This window comes from Boleophthalmus pectinirostris, unplaced genomic scaffold, assembly GCF_026225935.1.
Source record: "Boleophthalmus pectinirostris isolate CB_2022bp ecotype Guang Dong unplaced genomic scaffold, ASM2622593v1 HiC_scaffold_21, whole genome shotgun sequence".
Classification (NCBI taxonomy): domain Eukaryota; kingdom Metazoa; phylum Chordata; class Actinopteri; order Gobiiformes; family Gobiidae; genus Boleophthalmus; species Boleophthalmus pectinirostris.
Window position 1 is genome coordinate 19,460,216 of NW_026571175.1, and position 21,458 is coordinate 19,481,673.

General features: G+C 40.3%; 1 protein-coding gene across 1 annotated transcript; it reads left to right on the forward strand.

Moving 5' to 3' along the window:
- The first annotated feature begins 8,064 nt into the window (after positions 1–8,064).
- Positions 8,065–13,943, forward strand: trib1 (tribbles pseudokinase 1). The gene is made up of 3 exons (XM_020932719.2): positions 8,065–8,677; positions 9,323–9,615; positions 12,012–13,943. Exons 1-3 carry the CDS (start codon positions 8,351–8,353, stop codon positions 12,484–12,486), a joined length of 1,095 nt encoding a protein of 364 aa, XP_020788378.1. The 5' UTR covers positions 8,065–8,350; the 3' UTR covers positions 12,487–13,943.
- The last annotated feature ends 7,515 nt before the right edge of the window (positions 13,944–21,458 follow it).

Below are 21,458 nucleotides of genomic sequence, written 5' to 3' on the forward strand. Positions count from 1 at the left end.
AAGTATCTCGGGGTCTTGTTCACAAGTGAGGGGAGTACAGAACGTGAGATTGACAGGCGGATTGGTGCAGCTTCGGCAGAGATGCGGTCGCTGTATCGGACCTTTGTGGTGTGCTGAGCCAAAAGGCGAAGCTCTCAATTTACCGGTCAGTCTTCGTTCCTACTCTCACCTATGGTCATGAGCTCTGGGTAGTGACTGAAAGGACAAGATCGTGGATACAAGCGCTCGAAATGAGTTTCCTCCGCAGGGTGGCTGGGCGCTCCCTTAGAGATAGGGTGAGGAGCTCAGTCACACTGGAGGAGCTCGGAGTAGAACCGCTGCTCCTCCACTTTGAGAGGAGCCAGTTGAGGTGGCTCGGGCATCTGTTCCAGATGCCTCCTGGGTGTCTCTCTCGGGAGGTGTTCCTGGGCATGTCCCACCGGGAGGAGGCCCCGGGAAGACCCAAGACACGCTGGAGGGACTATGTCTCTCGGCTGGCCTGGGAACGCCTCGGTATTCCCCCGGAGGAGCTGGAGGACGTGTCTGGGGTGAGGGAAGACTGGGAGTCCCTGCTTAGGCTGCTGCCCCCGCGACCCGACCCCGGATAAGCGGACGAAAATGGATGGATGGATGGTAAAAAAAACATGGTACAATACAATCAACAGGAAAAACTGTCATCACATTCACATTCTGGAAACTGAAAGAGTTTTGTCTTGAATTTTGTAAATTCATTTAAAAAAAAAAAGTGAACTGTATAAGATTATAACACTAATGGCAAAACTCTACAGAATATTGTAAGCTCTACTACATATTTTATGATTCCAGCTCTGGCTTTACAGACCTCACTGTGTTATTCCCCAAAGGACAGGCATCTCTCCAGTTCTCTGTCTCTATGTGTCCATCAGTCTGTCAGAAACTCTGGGTCAAATGTGACATATTGAGAGCAGCTCCTCATTGGTGCTGTACTTCTAGTCACTACTTTTTATATGTATTGTTCTTGATGATTGAGGTCAGAATGCAGAGTAGTGTGGTTGGAGGTCCTGTTCTCCATTCCACATGTTTTATCTTTAAAAAAGCAATTATGAATAGTTTGGAAGTTTTTAACAATTCCATATTACACAAAATTGACCCTTGTGAGTCTTATTATAATGTTACCTCATCAAAAACAGACCTGGAGTTATGTTTTGTTTCGTTCACACATGTTTTAGGAGCCTTTTATTATTAGTCTGTCTATCTGTGTTTGTGTGTTAAACATGTGTGAATGAAACAAAACCCAGGTATGTCTGTGACAAGAAAACAACATTATAACATAGATCGGAAATAGTGTAATATTGGACCTTTAAATAACTTTAAAAGAGGACTTATTAGATCAGCCAAGTCCATAATATGAGATGTTTTTGGAGAGCTTTCCCAGATGTGTTGGGAGCACATCTGTCTGGTTTACTGTCTACTTAATGAGATCTCAGTCCCATCATCACTCACCAGGGACACGCTCACATGAATTAATTCCTTTGAAAGATGTGGCGTCTGTTTCAATAACATCGTGTGTACTCTTTTATGACGCCACACTGCCGTCAAAAATCAAACACAAACTTCAACCAACGTTAACCCATATTTTCAACATCCTTCAAAACTGATGAAACGCCAAGAAACACTGGGCCTAATTTTCTACAGCCATTGTACGCTTTGGCTAATGTTGCGACGTTAGCTTTTATCTCCCTCCCGTGAGTCGTGTGGCAATCATATCATTACAGCTTTGCGTTAGGTCGTTTATGTGGAATGACAGTTTGCACATTCAGGTTGAACGCAGGGTACACAAAAGACTTTCTTATCTTTTTTTTTTCATGTTTTTTTGCTATAGCTATTCCTCCCGCTGGCCTAGCCTTGACTGAGCCTGTGTATTCCAGTGTAATGGAAATAATTGGCCATTTCTTTCATCAGAGGATTATAAGAGTAAATCTCCTTTTTGGAGCAGAGCAGCGCTAACACACATTGAAATCCTGTTACATGGGGTTTTATCCTGCAATTAATGACTTTTTTCTGAAGCTAAGCCTTTCGCTCTTCGTGTTTGATGAAGACGAGTGTTTGGAAAGATGGAGACCTGGAAAGTCTTCTTCTGTGACTGTGCGTGGTAGTAGAATGTAAATAAGGATTTGTTTTTGCTGGAGGTAGTTTTATTCGTCTTGTGTATCTAAAGCAAACAGGTCTACACAGCTCATAATATCATAATGGGATTTGTGAGAGGTGTGATCCAAACATATCCTTTTGATCTGGGTGTATCTTCTTTTATCTGCAGCTATATTCTTTTACCACTAAAAGAGAATTCAGAAAGAAAGGAGAGGGTTCAAGGCCCTAACTATTTCTCCTTTGGCCCATTGAGCAGATACTCAGGAGGTGATAACTCAAGCCACCAGCAGTAAAACAAACTTACAAAACAAACAAACAAATGTAAGACCAATAATTCAACATCTTGGTGTCCTGTGGAAGAAATGGAGGAAGTGTCTGGGGAGGGGTTTGGCATTTCTAAGACTGTCCTGACTCTGAAGATTGCATTTCATTTTCATGCTTTAGTGATATTCTCCTGTATTTTAACATTTTATGTAGTGCTAATAATTACTTTGTAATACTTTTGCAATTAAATAAAATCCCATGTTTTCCCCGTGATGTCACACATCACTAGTTTCGCTTGTGTCTCAATGGGCGATTTCACATTCCTCTCTGGGTGACGTCATGGAGCACTGAGACCACTTTGTGTAAATGAGGAAACGGTCCTTCCAGAGTAAATGTGACGTGTGTGTGCGCGTGTGTGTGCGTGCGTGTGTGTTTGCAGTGCACAATAGCCCTGCACTTCCCATTCACAACAGGAAGCATGGGCCAGTGTAAGCCAAAGGGTTTCAGTGAAATCATGTGCTGAATGAGAATGAGTTGCTAAACACTATTCGTGGGATAAAATAGGAAGTACAAAGCCCTTTCAAGTGAAATTAGGAGGTGATGACTTGACATTGTCTATAGAAGGGCTTTTCCCAAGAAATTACTTTTGATTTCAATTGTGACGGTTCATTTCCTATTTCTGATTTATTCACTGTACAAACTAAGATTACGTTATATTGCAACACAAACAAAACCCCAAATGACCCCCAGAAAATCCTTTTGTACACAATATTCTGTTGTAAATTGATAGTAGATTTTACTGCTGTAGGTTCAAAATTACATGTTTGTTTTTTTCTTTTTACTTATAATTCCCATGGAAATTCTTAAATATTCTGTGGCTTAATTTCAGCGTGCAACTCTCAAATAATCCACCCTTTGAGTTCTGTTTTTTCCACCACTGGAAGACAGCATTCCACTATTGTCGTAAAATCTTAAACTCAAGTCAGTAGCAAATATTTATACTTTTTTATGCAATTTAAATATAACTTTACACCAGACTTTTCTTGTAAATACTTTTATTAAAATCTCCTCACCACAATCAATCATCATTTGTCATTTGGAGGAATACCGAAGTGTTTGAGTCATCATAACATCTATTGCAACATATCTTTTCTAAGATTTCCAAGATGGAGGTTCACTACAAGTTTGCTCTCAACATGTCTCACTGAAATACACTGTCAGATTAATACAGTTCATTGTAGGTTTTGGCACTGCTTTAAAGTTTCAGAGAAATTGTTTGGGGAAGTCTTCTTTGTGCAGAGTATGAACAAACATGGCAACTCCCCACTAGGAGAATAACAGGGAACAATGTGTAGGTGTGTTTCCAATGTTAAATGAATATCAGTATTGAAAAAAAGATTCTATCTCTTTTTTTAGGAGCATATAAAGCTAACATTTTGATTCCCATAAATCTCTCATGTTGCCAGGAATAAAGCGGAGTATAGTTTTAACCCCGCCTTGACCTAAAACATCAAAGGAAGAGATGAGCAGATAGGAGGAGGGAGGAGGACGTGGATGTTTGGGCAGACCATTGTCAGTCTGGAGTCTGTCCACATGAAACTATTCTGAACTTGAGTGATTCTTCGTGAAGTCAAGGTTGTAAAAATATAAGTATATTTATTACTACTGGATAAGCATTTGAAGCCCCACGTCTTTATGAACTGCTGTGCGCTTGTAGAAAAGTTCTGTAGCCATATAAGCTTTGTTTGTTTTGGGTCAACTGTGACCTTTTGGTAAATTGTCCATATCTTCCGCATCAAAAACATACCTGGAGTTGTGTTTTCATTCACACATATTTGAGTAACTATTTATTATTAGTCTCTCTCTACATCCCCAAAGCTCAAAAAGCTCTGTAGTTTTCAAGTTAACAGCTACCTTTTACACTTAACTCAATTGGCAATTGTACGGGTGAAATTATCCAAATGATTAAAGCAAAGGTGTACAGAGTTTAAAAATACAGTGGATCATTTCCTGTATTACCACATGACATCACAAGGTGGAACAAAGTGCTTTCTGTTTGAGAAAACAACAGCCTAAATGTGCAGGGTTTGTGTGTTAAACATGTGTGAATTAAACAAAAAGCAACTCCAGGTATGTCTGTGATGAGGAAACAACATTATAAAAGAGATCAGAAAACAGCCTGATATGGGCCCTTTAACAACCAGTGGCAGAAGATTGCATGTTTTTTATGCTTTTTATTTTTTATAGTTCAAAATTAACTTCCTCAACAGTTCACTTGTAATTTACAATCAGTTTTAAACATTGGAAACTGTTTGCACACTCACAGCGTGATTAAGAAACCTTTGTACTGTAAAAATGATTCACCAAAAATCCGGGTTAAATAGTAATCTTTATTTTTCACAACACCTTCTCTTGCAACATTAAGATATACTTAATAGGTAGCTTTGGTTTTTGAGAGTTAAATATACACTAAACTATGACATCAATAATAGTTTAAGAAAATAAATAAACTGCTAATAGCTCTCATGGCCAGGACAGAAAGTGTTAAATTGTTTTAAAGTTAATCCATTAGTAGGTAACATCTTAACAGCATAAAAATGCAAGGAAATTGTAGTACTTACACTACCTGTAACTGAATAAATACAAGAAAGATAATTCCATTCTACAGAGCAATATACTATCCCCATGGGGAAATGACCCACTCCCAGAAAAGAAGGTGTACTATCATGTACAGAGAATGCACTGAAACCAAATGTGAAATGATATATAAGAATGTTAAAAATCACATTGCCATATTTTAAAATATTTTTATTCATGTGTTTGAACTGTGTCTTGAAGTCACGTGTTAATGATCAGACATCAGTAAAATAAACCAACTCTGTCTGACCACTGTGTAAAAGTAAAAGTGTATCTGAGCACTCTGACTTACATTGTGATTGCACAATGGCCTTGTGGTCTCTTTCCCTCTACTGTGGATCGTGTGCTCTAATCCTGCATTCACTCTTGATGATGAGATGGTTATTTAGTTTTGGAAAGCTGATTTGTTAACAGTGCAGTTCAAATGCTGACTCACAGATAAATTTGAAACATTTTGCAACCCACCCAGTCACAATGCAATCTTTTGAAATGCAGATTAAGCAAGTCTTACCAATCATCCTATTTATCAAACATAACACCTAAAACTGCTTATATGAACATTACAATGTCACACATGTCAATTATATAACCAAATACTAATCTAAAAACATGTTGTGCTTCTGTCTGTGTTTTCCCACAATTCCTCTTGTTTGTAACAGAACCTTTAGAGGCGGCAGTGACACAGGAAACCAGTTTGAAGGCCTGCTCCACCACATGACAAGAGCACTGCTCATAGAGACACTCACACATCAATCCGATGTGACTCACTTTGTCGTGGGACACTCACAAAGAAGAAAAAGCCTAAAAATAACTGCCACCTTTTCCCAACGGAACCTGCAGGGTGACCTTTAGCTCTGGTCTCTCAGGATGTGGTTTTGATTGGTGTCAAATGTCCATCCATTTAAGCTAATCATTGAGAAATATGTCTCCTCAAGCCATTAAACTTGGTTCAGAAGTTTGGGCCTTGAAGTTATGAACCACATCAGGTGCTTCAAAACTGAAGTTTTTATTTTATTTTAAAGAACACTAGAACCAGACTAATGGTTTTTTATATGCAGCACTCTGAGTTGTACACATTTATCGATCTGGAACAGCTCTCTCTAAAAGCGAGCGGGAAACTGCAGAACATCATGACGAATATTTGAAGGTGATTGGCCAAAGTGTCACAACACTGGAGCAAGGCGAGGTATCAAACTTTAGTTAAGTCCAGTTGAGAGAAAAGCACATACATCTCCCCCAGCCCACAAATGCTCAAAGCGCTTCCCTCTGCATGTCTGGCTTCTGCCCAAACCGCAGTGCTGCCCTGTGATTGGTCTGAACCACTGGTGGCCTGGGCACAATTTCAGCTACGGGAGTCTGGCCAGATGGGTTCTCAAGAGTTTGTGAAATATCACGAGAATGCGTCTTGCTGGCCAGGTTAGCAAATATGTTCTTCATAACAAAAAGATAACACTGTGGCAAAGGAAGCAAACTGTGGTGTAGGAAGTTAAACAGGTCATTCATGGGGGTTAGTAGTTCAATGTACACATAGTTCTTGCATCACTTGCCAATACATTTTTTTATCATATAAATTTGCCACTTCTTACAGCTCTGCACTATGGGATGCAATGCTGCAGTTTTTACAATTGAATTCTTCCTCACAGCCTTCACGCTGTATATTTCTGCACATAAGTCCGATCATTGTACTCATGTTGCACAGTTTTCCCAGTGATTGCACAGTGTTGCTGGCCCTGTTTGTTGCCACTCCACAAGGCACTGCACTTCACTGTGTGATGTTGTTTACTGGGGCCGCTGCTGTGGCATATTTTATGTGAATGCTGCTTATGGCTCCACTAGGGCTTTATATGAGGGTGAGTCATAGAACGAGCCAGGCCAAGAGGAGGAAAAATACAGCTCTGTGTCAGATATGGTCACACACCTGGACCTGAACATCCCCTCAGTAAATATGAGCTTGGGAAAAACTGCCACTAAACTCACATCTCATGCAACTCATACCACATCAGAAATTGTATTGTTCATGTATGAAAACTGTTTTCTGCATTTGATCCATTATGCAACCTGTCAGAAACCGTCTTGGTACCCTTTTCCTGAGCAGAATGACTTGAAGAGAATTTTTTTCTGTACATAAAAATCTCCCAAGTTGCAATGATGAAGTCTGGTCTACAATGAATTTCCATATCATGTAGTTACAATTACTATTTAGTGTTTTAATTAAAGGCCCTATATACTCAAAATGGTGAGCTATAAGCCATGTTCTAATGTTGTCTGTTTCCTCATCAAAAAACACACCTGGAGTTGTGTTTTGTTTTGCATTATTATGCCATCTACATCTACAAAGCTCAAAATACTCAGTCCCATTTTGTGTTGTCATGTAGTAGTAGTTAACAGCTACCTTTTGCCTTCAGTTCAGAAGTGACTCCAGTTCCAGGGCTGAAATTACCCACATGATTTGGACACGTTTAAAAACCCAGTGGAGCACTGCCTGCACTACCACATGATATTAGCTGGAACAGCGCGCTTTCAGTTTGAGAGAAGATCTGAAACAAAATACAACTCTTAGGAAACAACATTATAACATTGGTTAGAAAACAACATACAACATAATAGAAAATAATATGGGCCCTTCAAGCTGATGTTCAGACTGTGCACTGGTTTGTATATGCTATGGAGAAAAATCTGTGCATTATTACACTGTTAAAAGGCTATAAATTGATCTTGTTTTTCGAGATTTGAAACCCTCAAAGAGTCCCTGAGCAGCGGGAAGGAACAACCTATCCCTGAGATGTGCCATTTAACGGGAGGTCCATGGTGTAACTGTTGGTAATGAGAGGGAGACATTGAATCAGTCCAGTTAATGATTTTCTAACGCGTGCTTTTGATGAGACGCTCGTGATAAGCCGCGCGCTGATTTCTTCATTCCGCTTCACTATCAGCACAAAATCTCCCATTCATTGCACGAAACGCCGGATCGGTTACAACATCGCCACAAACAAGACACACAAATAAGCGCGCGGCAGAGAGGTAATAGTTTCATCAGAGCACAGCAGCGGAGTGGAGTCAGAGCTGTTTGAGGATTGCTCAACGCTTGTGTCACCGGGAGGAGGAGTGGACTGGGCTGCTTAGGGCGGAGAGAAAGCTGAAACATCAGTCACTCACTCTCTGGCGCTCCGGGAGTGTGGGGCTCTCTCTCTCTTTCTGTCTCTGCTTCTCTCTCCTCTCTGTCAGCTCTCCGTAACTACTAAGTCACTTCTGAGTGGCGGGTACCTTGTGGAATTTAACAAGATAAAGGAATGGAGTCCCCAGCTGTGAAGTGTTTCTAAGTCTTTACGCACGACGTGTTGTCATGGCACACCGCTCCATCAGGATGAACTTGCAGTGGAGCAGCAGTCCGGTGACGTGCCTCCGTTATGGGAGACCCGCAGCCCACAAACGGCTGGACTCGGACGATCAGCCTCCAGCCAAATCCCCCAGACTGAGCACTGAAGCCGGGGACGCGCATAGTCTTATTTATGGATCTTCCCCCACCTCACCAACAACCCCGAGCCCCAGGACCCCCAACCCGCACCAGGGACCGTCCAGGATAGGACCTTTTTTGCTTCTACCTCTATCGGAGCGGGAGAGCACCCACAACGCCATAAACACGGACACGGGAGAGGAGCTGCTGTGCAAGGTATGCGCAATCCATCGTCATTGTGCAATTTCTCTGAATGAGTGGTGTTTCGAGACAGCGCTGTTGCTCAACAGCCCGTCTGCCGTGTATCATCACTGCGAGGCATTTTCTTCACCAAATGTGTCACACTCTACGCAGCAGTGTTACTTCACTATTGGGTTATTTTTATCAGTAACCACATCGCACTGCTATTAACAAATCAAGTGGGCTTATGGGACAATCAACTTTATTTGTATACACTAAAGTGCAATACGTCATGGTCCCTTAAAGGCACAGTAAGTGCATCACTTATGCAGTGATCCGGGCACTGCGCGGTCCATGTAAGGTCCTCAAGGTGTCCTATGTGACGTCAGTGGTATAACTGTAAATTTAAAACAGCATATATAGGATGAAAATACATATTGGTAAATAGTAAATGTTCATGCTAAAATAACTTAGCAATAACTGCTTATTTCATCCTTGGAAGTGGATGAAACATACCGTTCAGTAGTACATAATGAAATGTACAGTTGGCTACACTGGTCCAGTGCAATGCTCTCTGACACTCTAGAAATCCATTGATGCACTCTTGCCAAACCCTGTATTGATCCATCATCAAAAACATTTTGTTTTCTGACATCACTGACACAGTCTTTCTCTCCTCAGGTGTATGACATGGTGGTGTACCAGGAGAAGATCCGTGCCTACGGGATCCTGCCACCTCACAGAAATGTGGCTGGTATCAGGGACATTGTCCTGGGCGAGAGGAAAGCCTATGTGTTCCTGGACAGAGACTTTGGGGACATGCACACTCTGGTGAAGAGCTGCCGCAGGCTGGACGAAGAGCAAGCCTGCAGACTCTTCCAGCAGGTGGCGCTAGCTGTGGCTCACTGTCATCAGAACGGCATAGTTCTGGGGGACCTCAAGCTCCGCAAGTTTGTCTTTGCAGATGAGAAAAGGTGAGGGACAAAGATTTCCTTCACTTTTTAGAATTAAGCAGACACATGCAGTACCATTTATTAACAACATGCATGTCTTCCAATATCTTCTATGATGCAGTGTTATGCAATCAAGCAAAATACTCAAAGACTAACTCTGGGACCTGTTTGAACCATATTTTGTGACTGATCAAGATTAGATATGGTTTTGGTTAGTGGTATTTGGTATTGCTTTCTGTATTTAAATGATGAGAAGAAGCTGTTCATTTAGTATCTTGTATAAATGGGGATCAAGTGTGAGCAGATACAGTGGCACCACATTTGTAATATTCTTTCAGAGTCAGTGAATGCAAAAGCAACAGCTGATACTGTGGGACATGTAGTGCAGGTTTGGATGTAGGAGGCTCTCATGGAGCTCTGTGCCTCTCTGTCTGTCTTTGTGTCTGTCTGTCTGTCTGTATTTCTCACTGTCTGTGGCTTGGGTTTTTGCGAGCGTGCAGTGGGTGTTCTGTTGGCAGAGCTGCGAGACGAGGCTGCTGAATGAGACAATCAGCCCCTTCTGTTGTCTATAACTTCTGAATGTCTGCATTAGTCATTATTACTTATTCATATGTGACATCATAAATATGCATTACAATAGTTAGTAACAGGAGTCTATTCATATGCACTTTGAAGTTCCTCCCACATAGACACAAGAGAGCTGTGTGGTGGCGAGGACTCACAAAACGGCGCTTGCTAAACTATTTGTCGTCTCTTTGCCCTTGCGTCACACTCTCTTCCTGTAAGACACCCCCCCCCCCCCCCGCGTCCCTTTTCCTAATGCATTTTTTCCCCTCGGCTGTAACATTCCCCAGCCGTGACCTCTGGATGAGCAGGGTCACGCTGCTGGATGAATGGAGGCAGACAGCCAGTGAGAAAAGTTGAAGTTGCTTGTGTCCTCAGTGATAGCTATCCCACATCAACAGCAATGAGTCACAGTGTATGTGTAATGCAAGCTTGTGCCTGTCCATATATGAGCGCTTCTACGTCCGCATTGCACATTCACAGTCATGATGAGGTTTTTCCATGCGTAGGTTTTTTTGGCATTACCTCAAAATCTTATTCTAACTTGAAAGAGGTTGTCCTCCTATATTGATGATGTCATGTAACTCTCTCACTTAGGCTTAATAATAATAATAATAATAATAATAATAATAATAATAATAATAATAATAATAATAATAATAATAATAACTTGGATTATAGAGTTTAAAGTTGTGTCAATTCCTTCTCTAAAATGGACTCATAAGGCATTTTGTGTTGTTGTTTCTGACCTCATATTCTGTCATAGTATCTTTTCTTTTCATACCTTCAATTATAATGTGATGCAATGTCTGTGTCAGGGCAACACATCTCTGGTCAGATCATGCGATAAAGACACATCACATTGACAGAGATGAGTCCCCATTGGCAGCACTTGGAGAGCCAGTTTAGGGAAGGTGACTAGCTGTGTGAGGCATGCTGCTTCACTGCTGCCGGGCCAGCCTTCCCGTGCGTCACCGATGTGGCAACAGCCATTTGAGGGTAATTATGGGATGGCTGGCGCCGCGAGTGTGGAGCCCAGGTGCAGATAGCCCGGGCTGGAGAGGAGTGAGAGAAGATATGTACTCTCAACACCAGGATGAGTCACTCTCTCCACCCTCCAACTTGATTTCTCTTCTTCCATTTCGGTCGCTATCGCACTTATCAGCGCCACTATCTGTGTGTTCAAATATTATGCTTCTTCTGTTATAACAACTCTGGTGTCATTTATGTCTAACAACTGCATGATGTCTCAAAATAGATTAATGATTCAGCCTGCTGCTTATTTTGTACAAGATCAACCATTTTATGGCAGTTTATTTGTCTGATACATTGAGCCAGTGTGTAGAAAATATCCTCTTATGCAATAGCTGTATTTCCAGCTAAATTTCCCATAGTCCAAATGCAGAAAAGATAAAGTTGTGTGCCGTCCTCCACATTCTCATAGATCTAAATGCGCTCCTGGTGATTAACATGTCTAAATATAGTGGTGTGTGTGAGCAGAGAGAAGGGGAGAGGAGGGGCTGTGGGGGGTCCTGTGTTTGTACTGTATGTGTGTTTATACTGGAAACTTGCTTATGCAGCTCTGTGTCTCAAACTCTGGGCTACTTGGAGTTCACTGGAGTTTGGTGAGAGTGATTTAGTCCACTGAACAACGTGTGGCTCAGGGCTAAACAGAGGAAGTTTGTTTTTCCATGATGACATTCAAATTGCACGGACATGTTTCACATTATGTCATCATTACTTGAACTGTACCAACAGTGTGTTGTTTGCCACACATTTCTTTATGAGTACTTTGATAAGTGTCTTAAATTTTAACACAACACAAATTAAATTGAATGCTGTTGTTTTTACAGGACTCAGGTGAGACTTGAAAGCCTCGAGGACTGCCGTGTTTTGGAAAATCCAAGGAATGACTCCATGTCAGACACACATGGCTGCCCAGCTTATGTCAGTCCAGAGATTCTGAGCGGCTCTGCTCCGTACTCTGGTAAAATGGCGGACATGTGGAGCCTGGGGGTGATGCTGTACACCATGTTGGTGGGCCGCTACCCCTTCCATGACCCAGACCCTGCCACACTCTTCTGTAAAATCCGCCGGGGCCAGTGCTGTGTGCCCGAGGGCCTGTCCCCCAAAGCTAAGTGTCTCCTGCAGAGTCTGCTGAGGAGAGAGCCATCTGAGAGACTGACTGCAACAGAGCTGCTCGCCCACCCATGGTTCCACCAGCCACCATCACTACAGGAAGTACTGCAGACGGAACAGGAAGTGATTTCAGCGGAGCAGACAGTGCCATCGTTTAATGTGGAGAGAGATGAGGATCTGTTCTGTTGATGAACTCATATCAGACTGAGGGACCAAAAGACTCATTCACAGGGATCTATTGTTGTTTTTTTACATTGGCACTTTTCAGATCCCTGTCTGTGACTGGTGTCTGTAAATACAACCTCAAGCGTTTCGGAAATATCCACTGTACTGTATTTGTCTTTATGTTACTTTCTAAGGGCATTTTCACAATGATTTTCATTGTGTTTCTAATTGTATATTTTTATAATATATTTTGGTGCTAAAAGTGTCTCAATGACTTTAGATCTTGACCAGGGACACACCAAGGGGCAGATGACAGGGGCAGACAGAAGCAGACAGGAGCAGATGACAGGGGCAGACAGGAGCAGATGACAGGAGCAGACTGGTGACAGTGGGTTGCTGAGCTGCAGGCTCCACAGTCTGACTCACAGTGTGTCTGTGACAGAGGAACTGTTCGCACAGACTGATGTGTTACTCTGAGTGTGGCAGTTTGACCAGAGCCAGAGCAGGGCATTACAACCTCACACTCACACAGAGGCTCAGAGCGCAAGACTCTGATAGAGAAACTGCCACACGCAGCAATCACAGCAGGATGACAGGCCTCAATGTCATGTCAATGTTTCATGTGTGTAAATGCATTTAGAAACAACTCTAAATATAACTTTTGTCTATTTAAGTCTGTATTTGGCAAATGTAAACCAAATTCCCTGCTAAATGGAACTAATATCCTACAGTGAGTCATTGTGTCAGTAGATAGTTAATGTCCACATGAAGCAGATTGGAGCAGCTCTGTTCTTTTCTGTTGTGCTGGGTTGTGTGAACAGCGCTGAGTGTGGGGCCTGTATCACTGTGTTGTATAAACTCTGAATCTGGTCCTATTTGATGTTTCTTGTGAGTCAACACTTGAGCTGTGGTCTGACCTCGGCTGGAAGAATCTGTTGTGACCGTTTCACCTCCAAATGGGACTTTTACAATAGACTTTATAATACTTTTTATTGCTGTTAATTCTTCGGGGCGTAGTCAAGAGCGCCATGACAATGATGTGCTATGATCTCGGGGAAGTTGCGTTTCAGTGACGTTCGGCTTCACAGGCTTCAGTTTTGTTTTGGTACTGTCAAGTCTAGCACATCTGAGAAACGCTTATTTAATTTCTCACATAAATGGCTTCTATGAGATACGTAACACTTCGCTTTTGTCTACATTTGGTGTCAGACAGGAACCTACTTGTGAAAATATATTTGTAGTTGAAGTAGTCTCATTAGATGTACTTTATAGTTAGACATGCATCTCTGTGGTGTATTGAACTGACACGGGTGCACAGACTTCTTATTGCACTGTGACATAATCTATTAGTGACACAACCTAGAGACTCGTGGTCCTACAGGTTACACAAGATACTGTATGTATATTCATTGTATAGACTGTAAATATGTACATATGTTTATGTGTGATGCTGTTGAATAAAAAACACATTTTCATAATCACTTGACTTTGTTTAATCCTTTTTTTTCACCACACCTGGACATTACCACTAAAAGCATGCCTTAAATGTTTTTAAAGGTGCACTGTGTAACTATTATACCATATTATGGGACATTCCTGGCAAAGCAATAACATGACATAAGCCAGGTAGGTGGCAGGCTTTCCTCCAAAAAAGTTACACAATGTACAGTACCTTTAAAGAGAAATATCATCCATGGGGCATTCAAGTTTTTCAATTTTCCATGATATTTCTTACATTGCTTCAAATCCCTAAGGAATCCTCTCACCATCTTTGCACTTAACAATGACCTTTCTGCAGTGTGCCATTTACCCCCTCACTCAAATGTCAAAAGAGGTGCAAGGTCTTTCCTGGAAACATCTCTATAGGTCAAGTAATCAAAAGCTGGACGCAGTTTAAAGAAAAATACCTCTTGTTTTTTTATCACATGCCACGTTAGCTGGTGAATCATAGTTGGACCTATAAGAGCTTGGCGTGTCTCCACCCTCCCCATGTTATGACTACCACAGGCATGACTGGACGGGGCTTGCGTAATCCCAGTGTAAGTGAAGTACATACCTGCTTCACTGTGTGCGTATATGAATTAGGGCAGGATTCAAATGGCTTTATAAGATTAATGTTACTAGACTTAATGAAGACCAAAGATAATATCTGTCCTTTATAAACACAAGCTTAGTATTGTGCAATAAGTAAATCCATAATGTACAATATGGCATTTACAGTTCCTATTTCAACAATGTATTTTAGCCTTCTAGATCATATAATTTGGTAGAGATATCAATCTATTGTTAGAGCATTAAAGGTGCAATATGTTGCTTTTCTGATGGACATTACCGGAGCAAGTGACAGATCAGATCTGTGGAGTGTGACCCCACTCACAGTAAGATTGTGTGTTTTATAAAAAGATACATTAATGCCATTCTGTGGAAGATCCTACACAAAGCAATAACATCCCCACCAGTTATGCAGTGCACTTTTAAGTAATAATAAATAAAGCCACCAGATCAGTTTGCCAGTTGTCTATACACAAAATATTTATTTCATAATACTTAACATACTCATTTTGGAAGCCTGTAATTACTGAAGCAGTATTATACAGAGAAGAAAATATATCAGCAAGGGAGCCTGGTGTCTGTCTGTCCTCCTGAGACCCTGTCATGTCACTCATTGCCCAACCAAGAGTCCCTAAAAGTAGGCCATGTTGTGTTGGATTTTGATTGAGCTGCATTTGGAGTAATCCTACACACTGTATGTACTAACAGGACCTGTCAGAGAGATGTTTCACCCTACGTGTAAACCCCCTAATATGCCATCATGCAGCTTACCTAACCATTATAATGTATTCAGGGGAAGAGGTGGACTTCCTCATGACGTACATTCCCCTGTTTTAACACCCTTATTGTCAGATACTTCCCTGATTTACAGTGACCTTGTTTGAGTTGTAGTGTTTTCATAAACTATTCAACATCATATGAAAGAAATAGGATCAAAATATATTTAAAAATATCAGTTTGTGATGGAAATTTGTATTGTGAAGAAAAGATTTTTCTCAATCTGTCTTTGTGTAAATTAATGGAATGTTACCCTTAACTCACTCAGCTGCCCTTTCTACTTACTAATGAAATCTCCCACAAATAAAAAATATTTGTTTACCCATAAATTGTAAACTAAACAAGACCCCCCACTCTCTCAGCGCACATCTTTGAGCAGGTCTGTAAATGCTCTATTAATAACTCTGTAATTAAGCCTACATTGTTTGAAATGAGGACGACGATGTATTGCACAAAAGCACCTGTTATTACTTCCCCGAAATCACTGACATCCAAACAATGTCCTGGTGCAATGGAAACTCTCTCAACATTTAAACAACTGTGACCAGATTTATTTTGGAAAACAGATGCCCTCGGAGGTCTCACGGTGGTTCGCAGAAGTGCAAATGCTTTGTAAAGTGGCTGGTATTCTGATCTGTGTTCACAAACACGGGGCATACCAAGGATTTATCCAAGTGAACGCACTGTACGTGATCTCTGCTGCACTCCCGTGGACAATATAAGTATTGCAGCTAACAGGTAAAACAAAACAAAATATGGTTCATTAAACCTTTAGTTTAAAACCTCATTTGTCACGTAATGTTTTCACCAGTTATCGTGGTAAATATGCCGACGACAAGAGTTTGGCAAGCTAGACAGTAAAGCTTAAATCAATTAATCGAATCTGAAGTTCATATCGATTTGTTTGGAAGAAAATCGATTTTTATTTTCTCCGCTTGGAAAGACAATGCAAATCACTGATGCCAAATCATGTCAAGCGTTTTTCCCCAAGATTTCCCCAGTGGCTTAAGTATGACACTGAATACAATCTTTTACATTTTTACTATGTTGTGTAGTTTGCAGAGCATTTTTAGTGGAGAGGGGAGAAAAAAATCGAATCAAAAATCGTTTCTTTAAGAAAAAATCGATTATGGCTTTAGTAAAATATCAATAGTGATCCATGTATACCACAGATGCCTGGGCCAGCCATTGTCTCCTATTTTCTGATGCAGCAAGACGATGTCATTCACCATCAAAACTAGTAAATGAAAGTAAATTTTAAGTTTGCACTCTAGTTTTAACATTGTTATTCACCACTACAGGAGGCAAATACATCTGAGTGATTTCTGGGTCAACAGACTCTCCAGCACAGACACGAGGAACAAGTGTCAGTGATGAGGACCTGGAGATTCGGCGTTAAACCCAAAAACTCTTGTTCAGATGAAAAAGAAAACTGCTTTATTGTGACTCACGGTTTATTAGACGGTATGTGGGAATATTTAAGGTTTTATAAACTCCAAATGATAATCAGAATAAACCACCACAAACTTCCAACTGGGTATGTTCTAAAAAGCAGTCACTGTATTAGTGAATACAGTTTCAGGGGAACTTTTCAACATAAGTTTATGACACGTTTGTTTTAATCAAATAAATTAACGGTTAAACATGTCTCCACTAGATGGCAGTGTTTGACATTTAGATTTTTTTTTTTTTTTTTTTTTTTTATTTATTTATTTATTTTTCAAATGCGTCTGGCCTCAGACCTCCAACAAGAGGACCCGTCCCGCACCTCCACCAGGATGCATCTCCAGACAAGTCCCTCAACATTTTACATTAGTTTACATAAGAAATAGCTTAATTAGCCTACACTTTCTAACAGTTGTTGCCTTAGTTTCTGGTCTATAAAAGGTCACTGAAGATGATAAATCTAATTTAAAATTGTTTAGAGCAAAGGACTTCAAAGACATTTTTTATCACCATTAGATTTCATTTCTAGTTTGAAGTGAACTCCCTTTGTGTTGCAGCATGAGTGTGTGAATGTGTTTGGTTAAGATTAGGCATGAGTCTGTAATAGTTATGCTTAGGCCTTGTCTTCGGTGTAAAACAATGTTATCTTTTGTAATGCTGAAAACTGTGGCCAGAGTGGACCTTTTTTTGACATGACAGTCTTTTGTTTACTTTTAGAGACCTGTGGAAGGAGGTAAGTCAGAGGGTCCTCCTAGTTGAGGCCTGCGGGATGGCTCATTGCCGTGGAAGTCTGCAGCCAGATCCTTCCCTTTTTTAGTAACTTAAGAAATGTATTGATTTTTGGAAACAGCATTGACTGTATACATTACACCCAATGTGTCTTTACCACATGACATAAGTAAGTAGCCTAATAGACAAAGTAAACTTTATGTACCCTTTGCCAATGTCAGGCTTAAGGTTAATAATATATAATGTATGCTTCTTTTGCTATGGACCCTTAAAGAGACAAAGATGAAAACACACAACATTTGTCTTCTATTTGATCCCCCCAGAACAAACCATGTAAACAGACTGTTCTTAAACCTCTCCACTGCACAGTAACGCCATACACTGTTGGCTCACATAAAGGCCAGTGGTAACCAGGCAGATAAAATGTCATGTTTGTGTAAGAGACTCCACACTGAAGGAGGGAGCCATAAGAGCCCACCACAGGGCCCATGTCACCTGCAGAGAATATAGATGGTCCATTTACCTGTGAGTGCACCTCTGACACAGGAAATGGGCTGTGTTATCCAATCTGTGCTTTTCACTGTGGTTAAACGCACACATTAACCAAAGATATCACTGTTGCAGGACTGTATGTAGAATGTATATGCAGCAGGTAATGGAAAGAATGGAATTCAACCTTTTCCTCAAATAATTCACTAAAACAAAAATTATTTATAAATTTGCAAATAATTCCAAGAAGCAAAAGTTCAAAGCGGAAGATGCTGAGGTACATTATCCCACTGTAGCTTTGCATCTCAGTGGGTAAAACAAAACGGCCTTGTGTGATCCAGGTGGTTATCTGATCTCAGTTGGAAACCAAAGAGGTAAATCCCTCTAAAACGATGCTTTTAGTCATGATTGAATGATTAGTGGACACCCTCTGAAACATAGTCAAATACCCCACAGAAGAATGATCAGATAAAAGCATGGTTTTATGGACTTGTTTTCTGAATCTGTTACAGGTTAAAGGAAGTCATTTGAATCATGCACATACTGAGCTGTGAAAGTTACAGTCTTCTGAGAATTTCAAGCTCCTGACCTTCTTTTAAAAGCAGCTTTTAGCCACAACAGTCAATACTGTAAAAATTCTCTTGGATGATATGGTTATAAGGACTTCCTGTGTTGACTTGTCATTTTGTCAGTTGGTGGCCTATTTGTCATTATGGCTTTGACCTGTGCACACTGGGGCAGTGGCCTGTTAATCACAGTGTTATATATTAAGACACATTTACATGAGTCATTCTAGATTCACCAGTTCACCAATTTTGATGGTTCATACTGGCAAGGCAAGGAAAATTTATTTATATAGCACAATTCATTCACAAAGTGCTTTACAGAATAGGAAAGGCATTAAAAATGACAATACAAACAAATAAAAACAATAAACATCATAAAATGTACATTTAAAAACAAGAGTGCAGAATAAAAACCTTTTAGTCATATGTACAGCTAAACAGAACAGTTTTGAGTCTGGATTTAAACATTACAGGGGGCTGTCTCACTTCTCCTGGAAGATTGTTCCAGATTTTAGCTGCATGAAACTGAAACACAATGTTTATTCCTCACTCGGGGCACCAAAATAAACAAGTTGCAGTTACTTTGAGAGATAAGCTTTAGCTTTGGAAGTCTGATAAGAGCTGGCTTTACATGTTGTCCAAATCAGAATCTACATATGATCCATAAATTGAATGTCTTGTTTTTAAGACTTGCATTAACCCTTGATTACAATAGCAGTGACAGCAGGCCATGTCAAACTGAACCAAACACATGAGACTTTAAGAGGATAGAGTGACTAGTGACTTCCTCCTCTCTCTACCTCCTCTCTCCCTCTCACCTCTATAAGCACAGGACTGTGAGCAGGCTAATCTTTCAATACTTTACATAGCACATAGACTTAGCTGAAGATAAGCTCCATCTTTCCACAGCATGCCAATAAAGACGGAAACACCTTTAGACATTACAGTGCCCATACTTGGCTTCAAACAGTGGTGGAACATAACAAAGCAGAAATAGTATCTATATCTGTACTTTACCTAAATAGATTTTAAAATGGATACTTTTACTTCATTAGATTTGAGAACAGGTATCTGTACTTTCTACTTCACTTTTTTTTAACTGTACTGAAAAGTAAAAGTATTTTTATTGTTCGAGACCTGCTGAGAAGGCCGAGGGGGATATTTCTAACACGATCATAATTTGAGCTAAAAAAAATACACAAAGGAAAAGAGTTAGGGGGAAAAAAACTATTAATTCCATTTATGTTGAGCAAAATTCAGCACAAATCTTTGTCAAAATTATTAGATCTGAGAATCTGTGTGAAATACCAACTACCTACCTTACCTACCTACCTCTTAAAGTAAACAAGTATTTGTAATACTAATACTAACTAATACTTTTACTTTGAGTAGATTTTTTTAACTGGTATCTGTGGTTTCACTTAAGTAACAAAACTAAAATGTAATCATGGTTCTGTTACAAATTCTCAAACTCAGACCTTGAACTTGACCACTTTTTTTTTTAAATCCTATTGCTAAAGATAATAAACCAACCATCCAACAAGTAATAATAATAAAATGTGATGAAACATATGAGCTTAGACTGTATCTTAGACTTATTTTTTGGCTGTATTTTCTTTATTAAATTATGTGTTGGACTTCTTTTTCAACTCCCCAACAGGTGAAAGTGGTTCAGAGACAGACGACACACTTAAGGAATGATGGACAAAATAAAGGCCTTTAGAGGAAGGTACAGTGAAGAGAACAATAGTAAAGGGCGTGTGCACAACAGAGTAAACTGACAAGAAACAATAAGAGAGGATGGAGAGAAAGGAGAAGAGCAGGAAGAGATGGAGGTGGGAGGAGGAGGAGAAGGCATAACATCAGGCAGAAGTGTGCTCTTTGCATGGCTCCTCTCTGTGGGTGACTTTAATTACTTTTCAGCACTGCTGCCTCTGTCCTGGTCACAAGCTGCATGCCACAACTCTAACCACTGATTATTGGCCCTTTGTTGGGGCCCCTGCCACTGTCAGCCTGTAATTACATTTGTGCTAGAGAGCATTGCAGCACGTCACTGAACGCACAATGCCATGGACACTGAGCCTTTACTGCTCCATGCGACCCATAGTCAAAAGGTAAGATGAGGAAAACAGATTCAGGAAACTTTATGCCATATGTAACTGTTTAGTCAGAAAATATGCTCAGATTATAGCATGTCTTTTTTTATTTCTTTATTTCATTTTGGATTGTTTATTGCACTTAAAAAATTAAAAACATGGATTGTTATACTGAGCGTCTTTACTCTTCCATTTCCACAAATGGACTGTTCCTCACTGTTTGAACTGGAGGAGAGCCGCTTCTTGCTTATTTCCATGGAAATGTTGTAATGTTGCACAGTATGGCATAAAACTCATCTGTCTTGTGGAGAATGTTCCAGAGTATGATTTTACTCTATTACAATTGACAAGCCACATTGAGAAAATTCCATACTGTACATCTGAGATTCAAAAAACAAGGACATTAAATTTCAACGGATAGTCATATTGTCTTCAGAACAAAGCAAGAAGATATCAGGATTTTTGACAGTATTGCCTAAATGTAAACATACATTTCTTTTTTCTATTAGGAACTCTTATTGTGGACTGAATCATTTTTGTATATTCTCATATCTGTTTGTGTTGTGAATTCAGATCTAACACACACTGTACTGGCTGATCCCCACTCCACTGATCTCTGCCTGAATGGACAGAATCCTTGTTCTACAAAGGATGGTCTCCAAGCAACCATCAGACTGACCTTGAGTTTTCCCAGAGTTAAAATCACTGCTGACAGGAAGGATTTCAAAGACACTAATATGCCACAAAAACAGGTCTCACCAATCCTTCTAATACAACACATTTATAGACAAATGTAATGCTAGAATGGAATCTACAGGTCTATCATAGATAGTGTAATTTA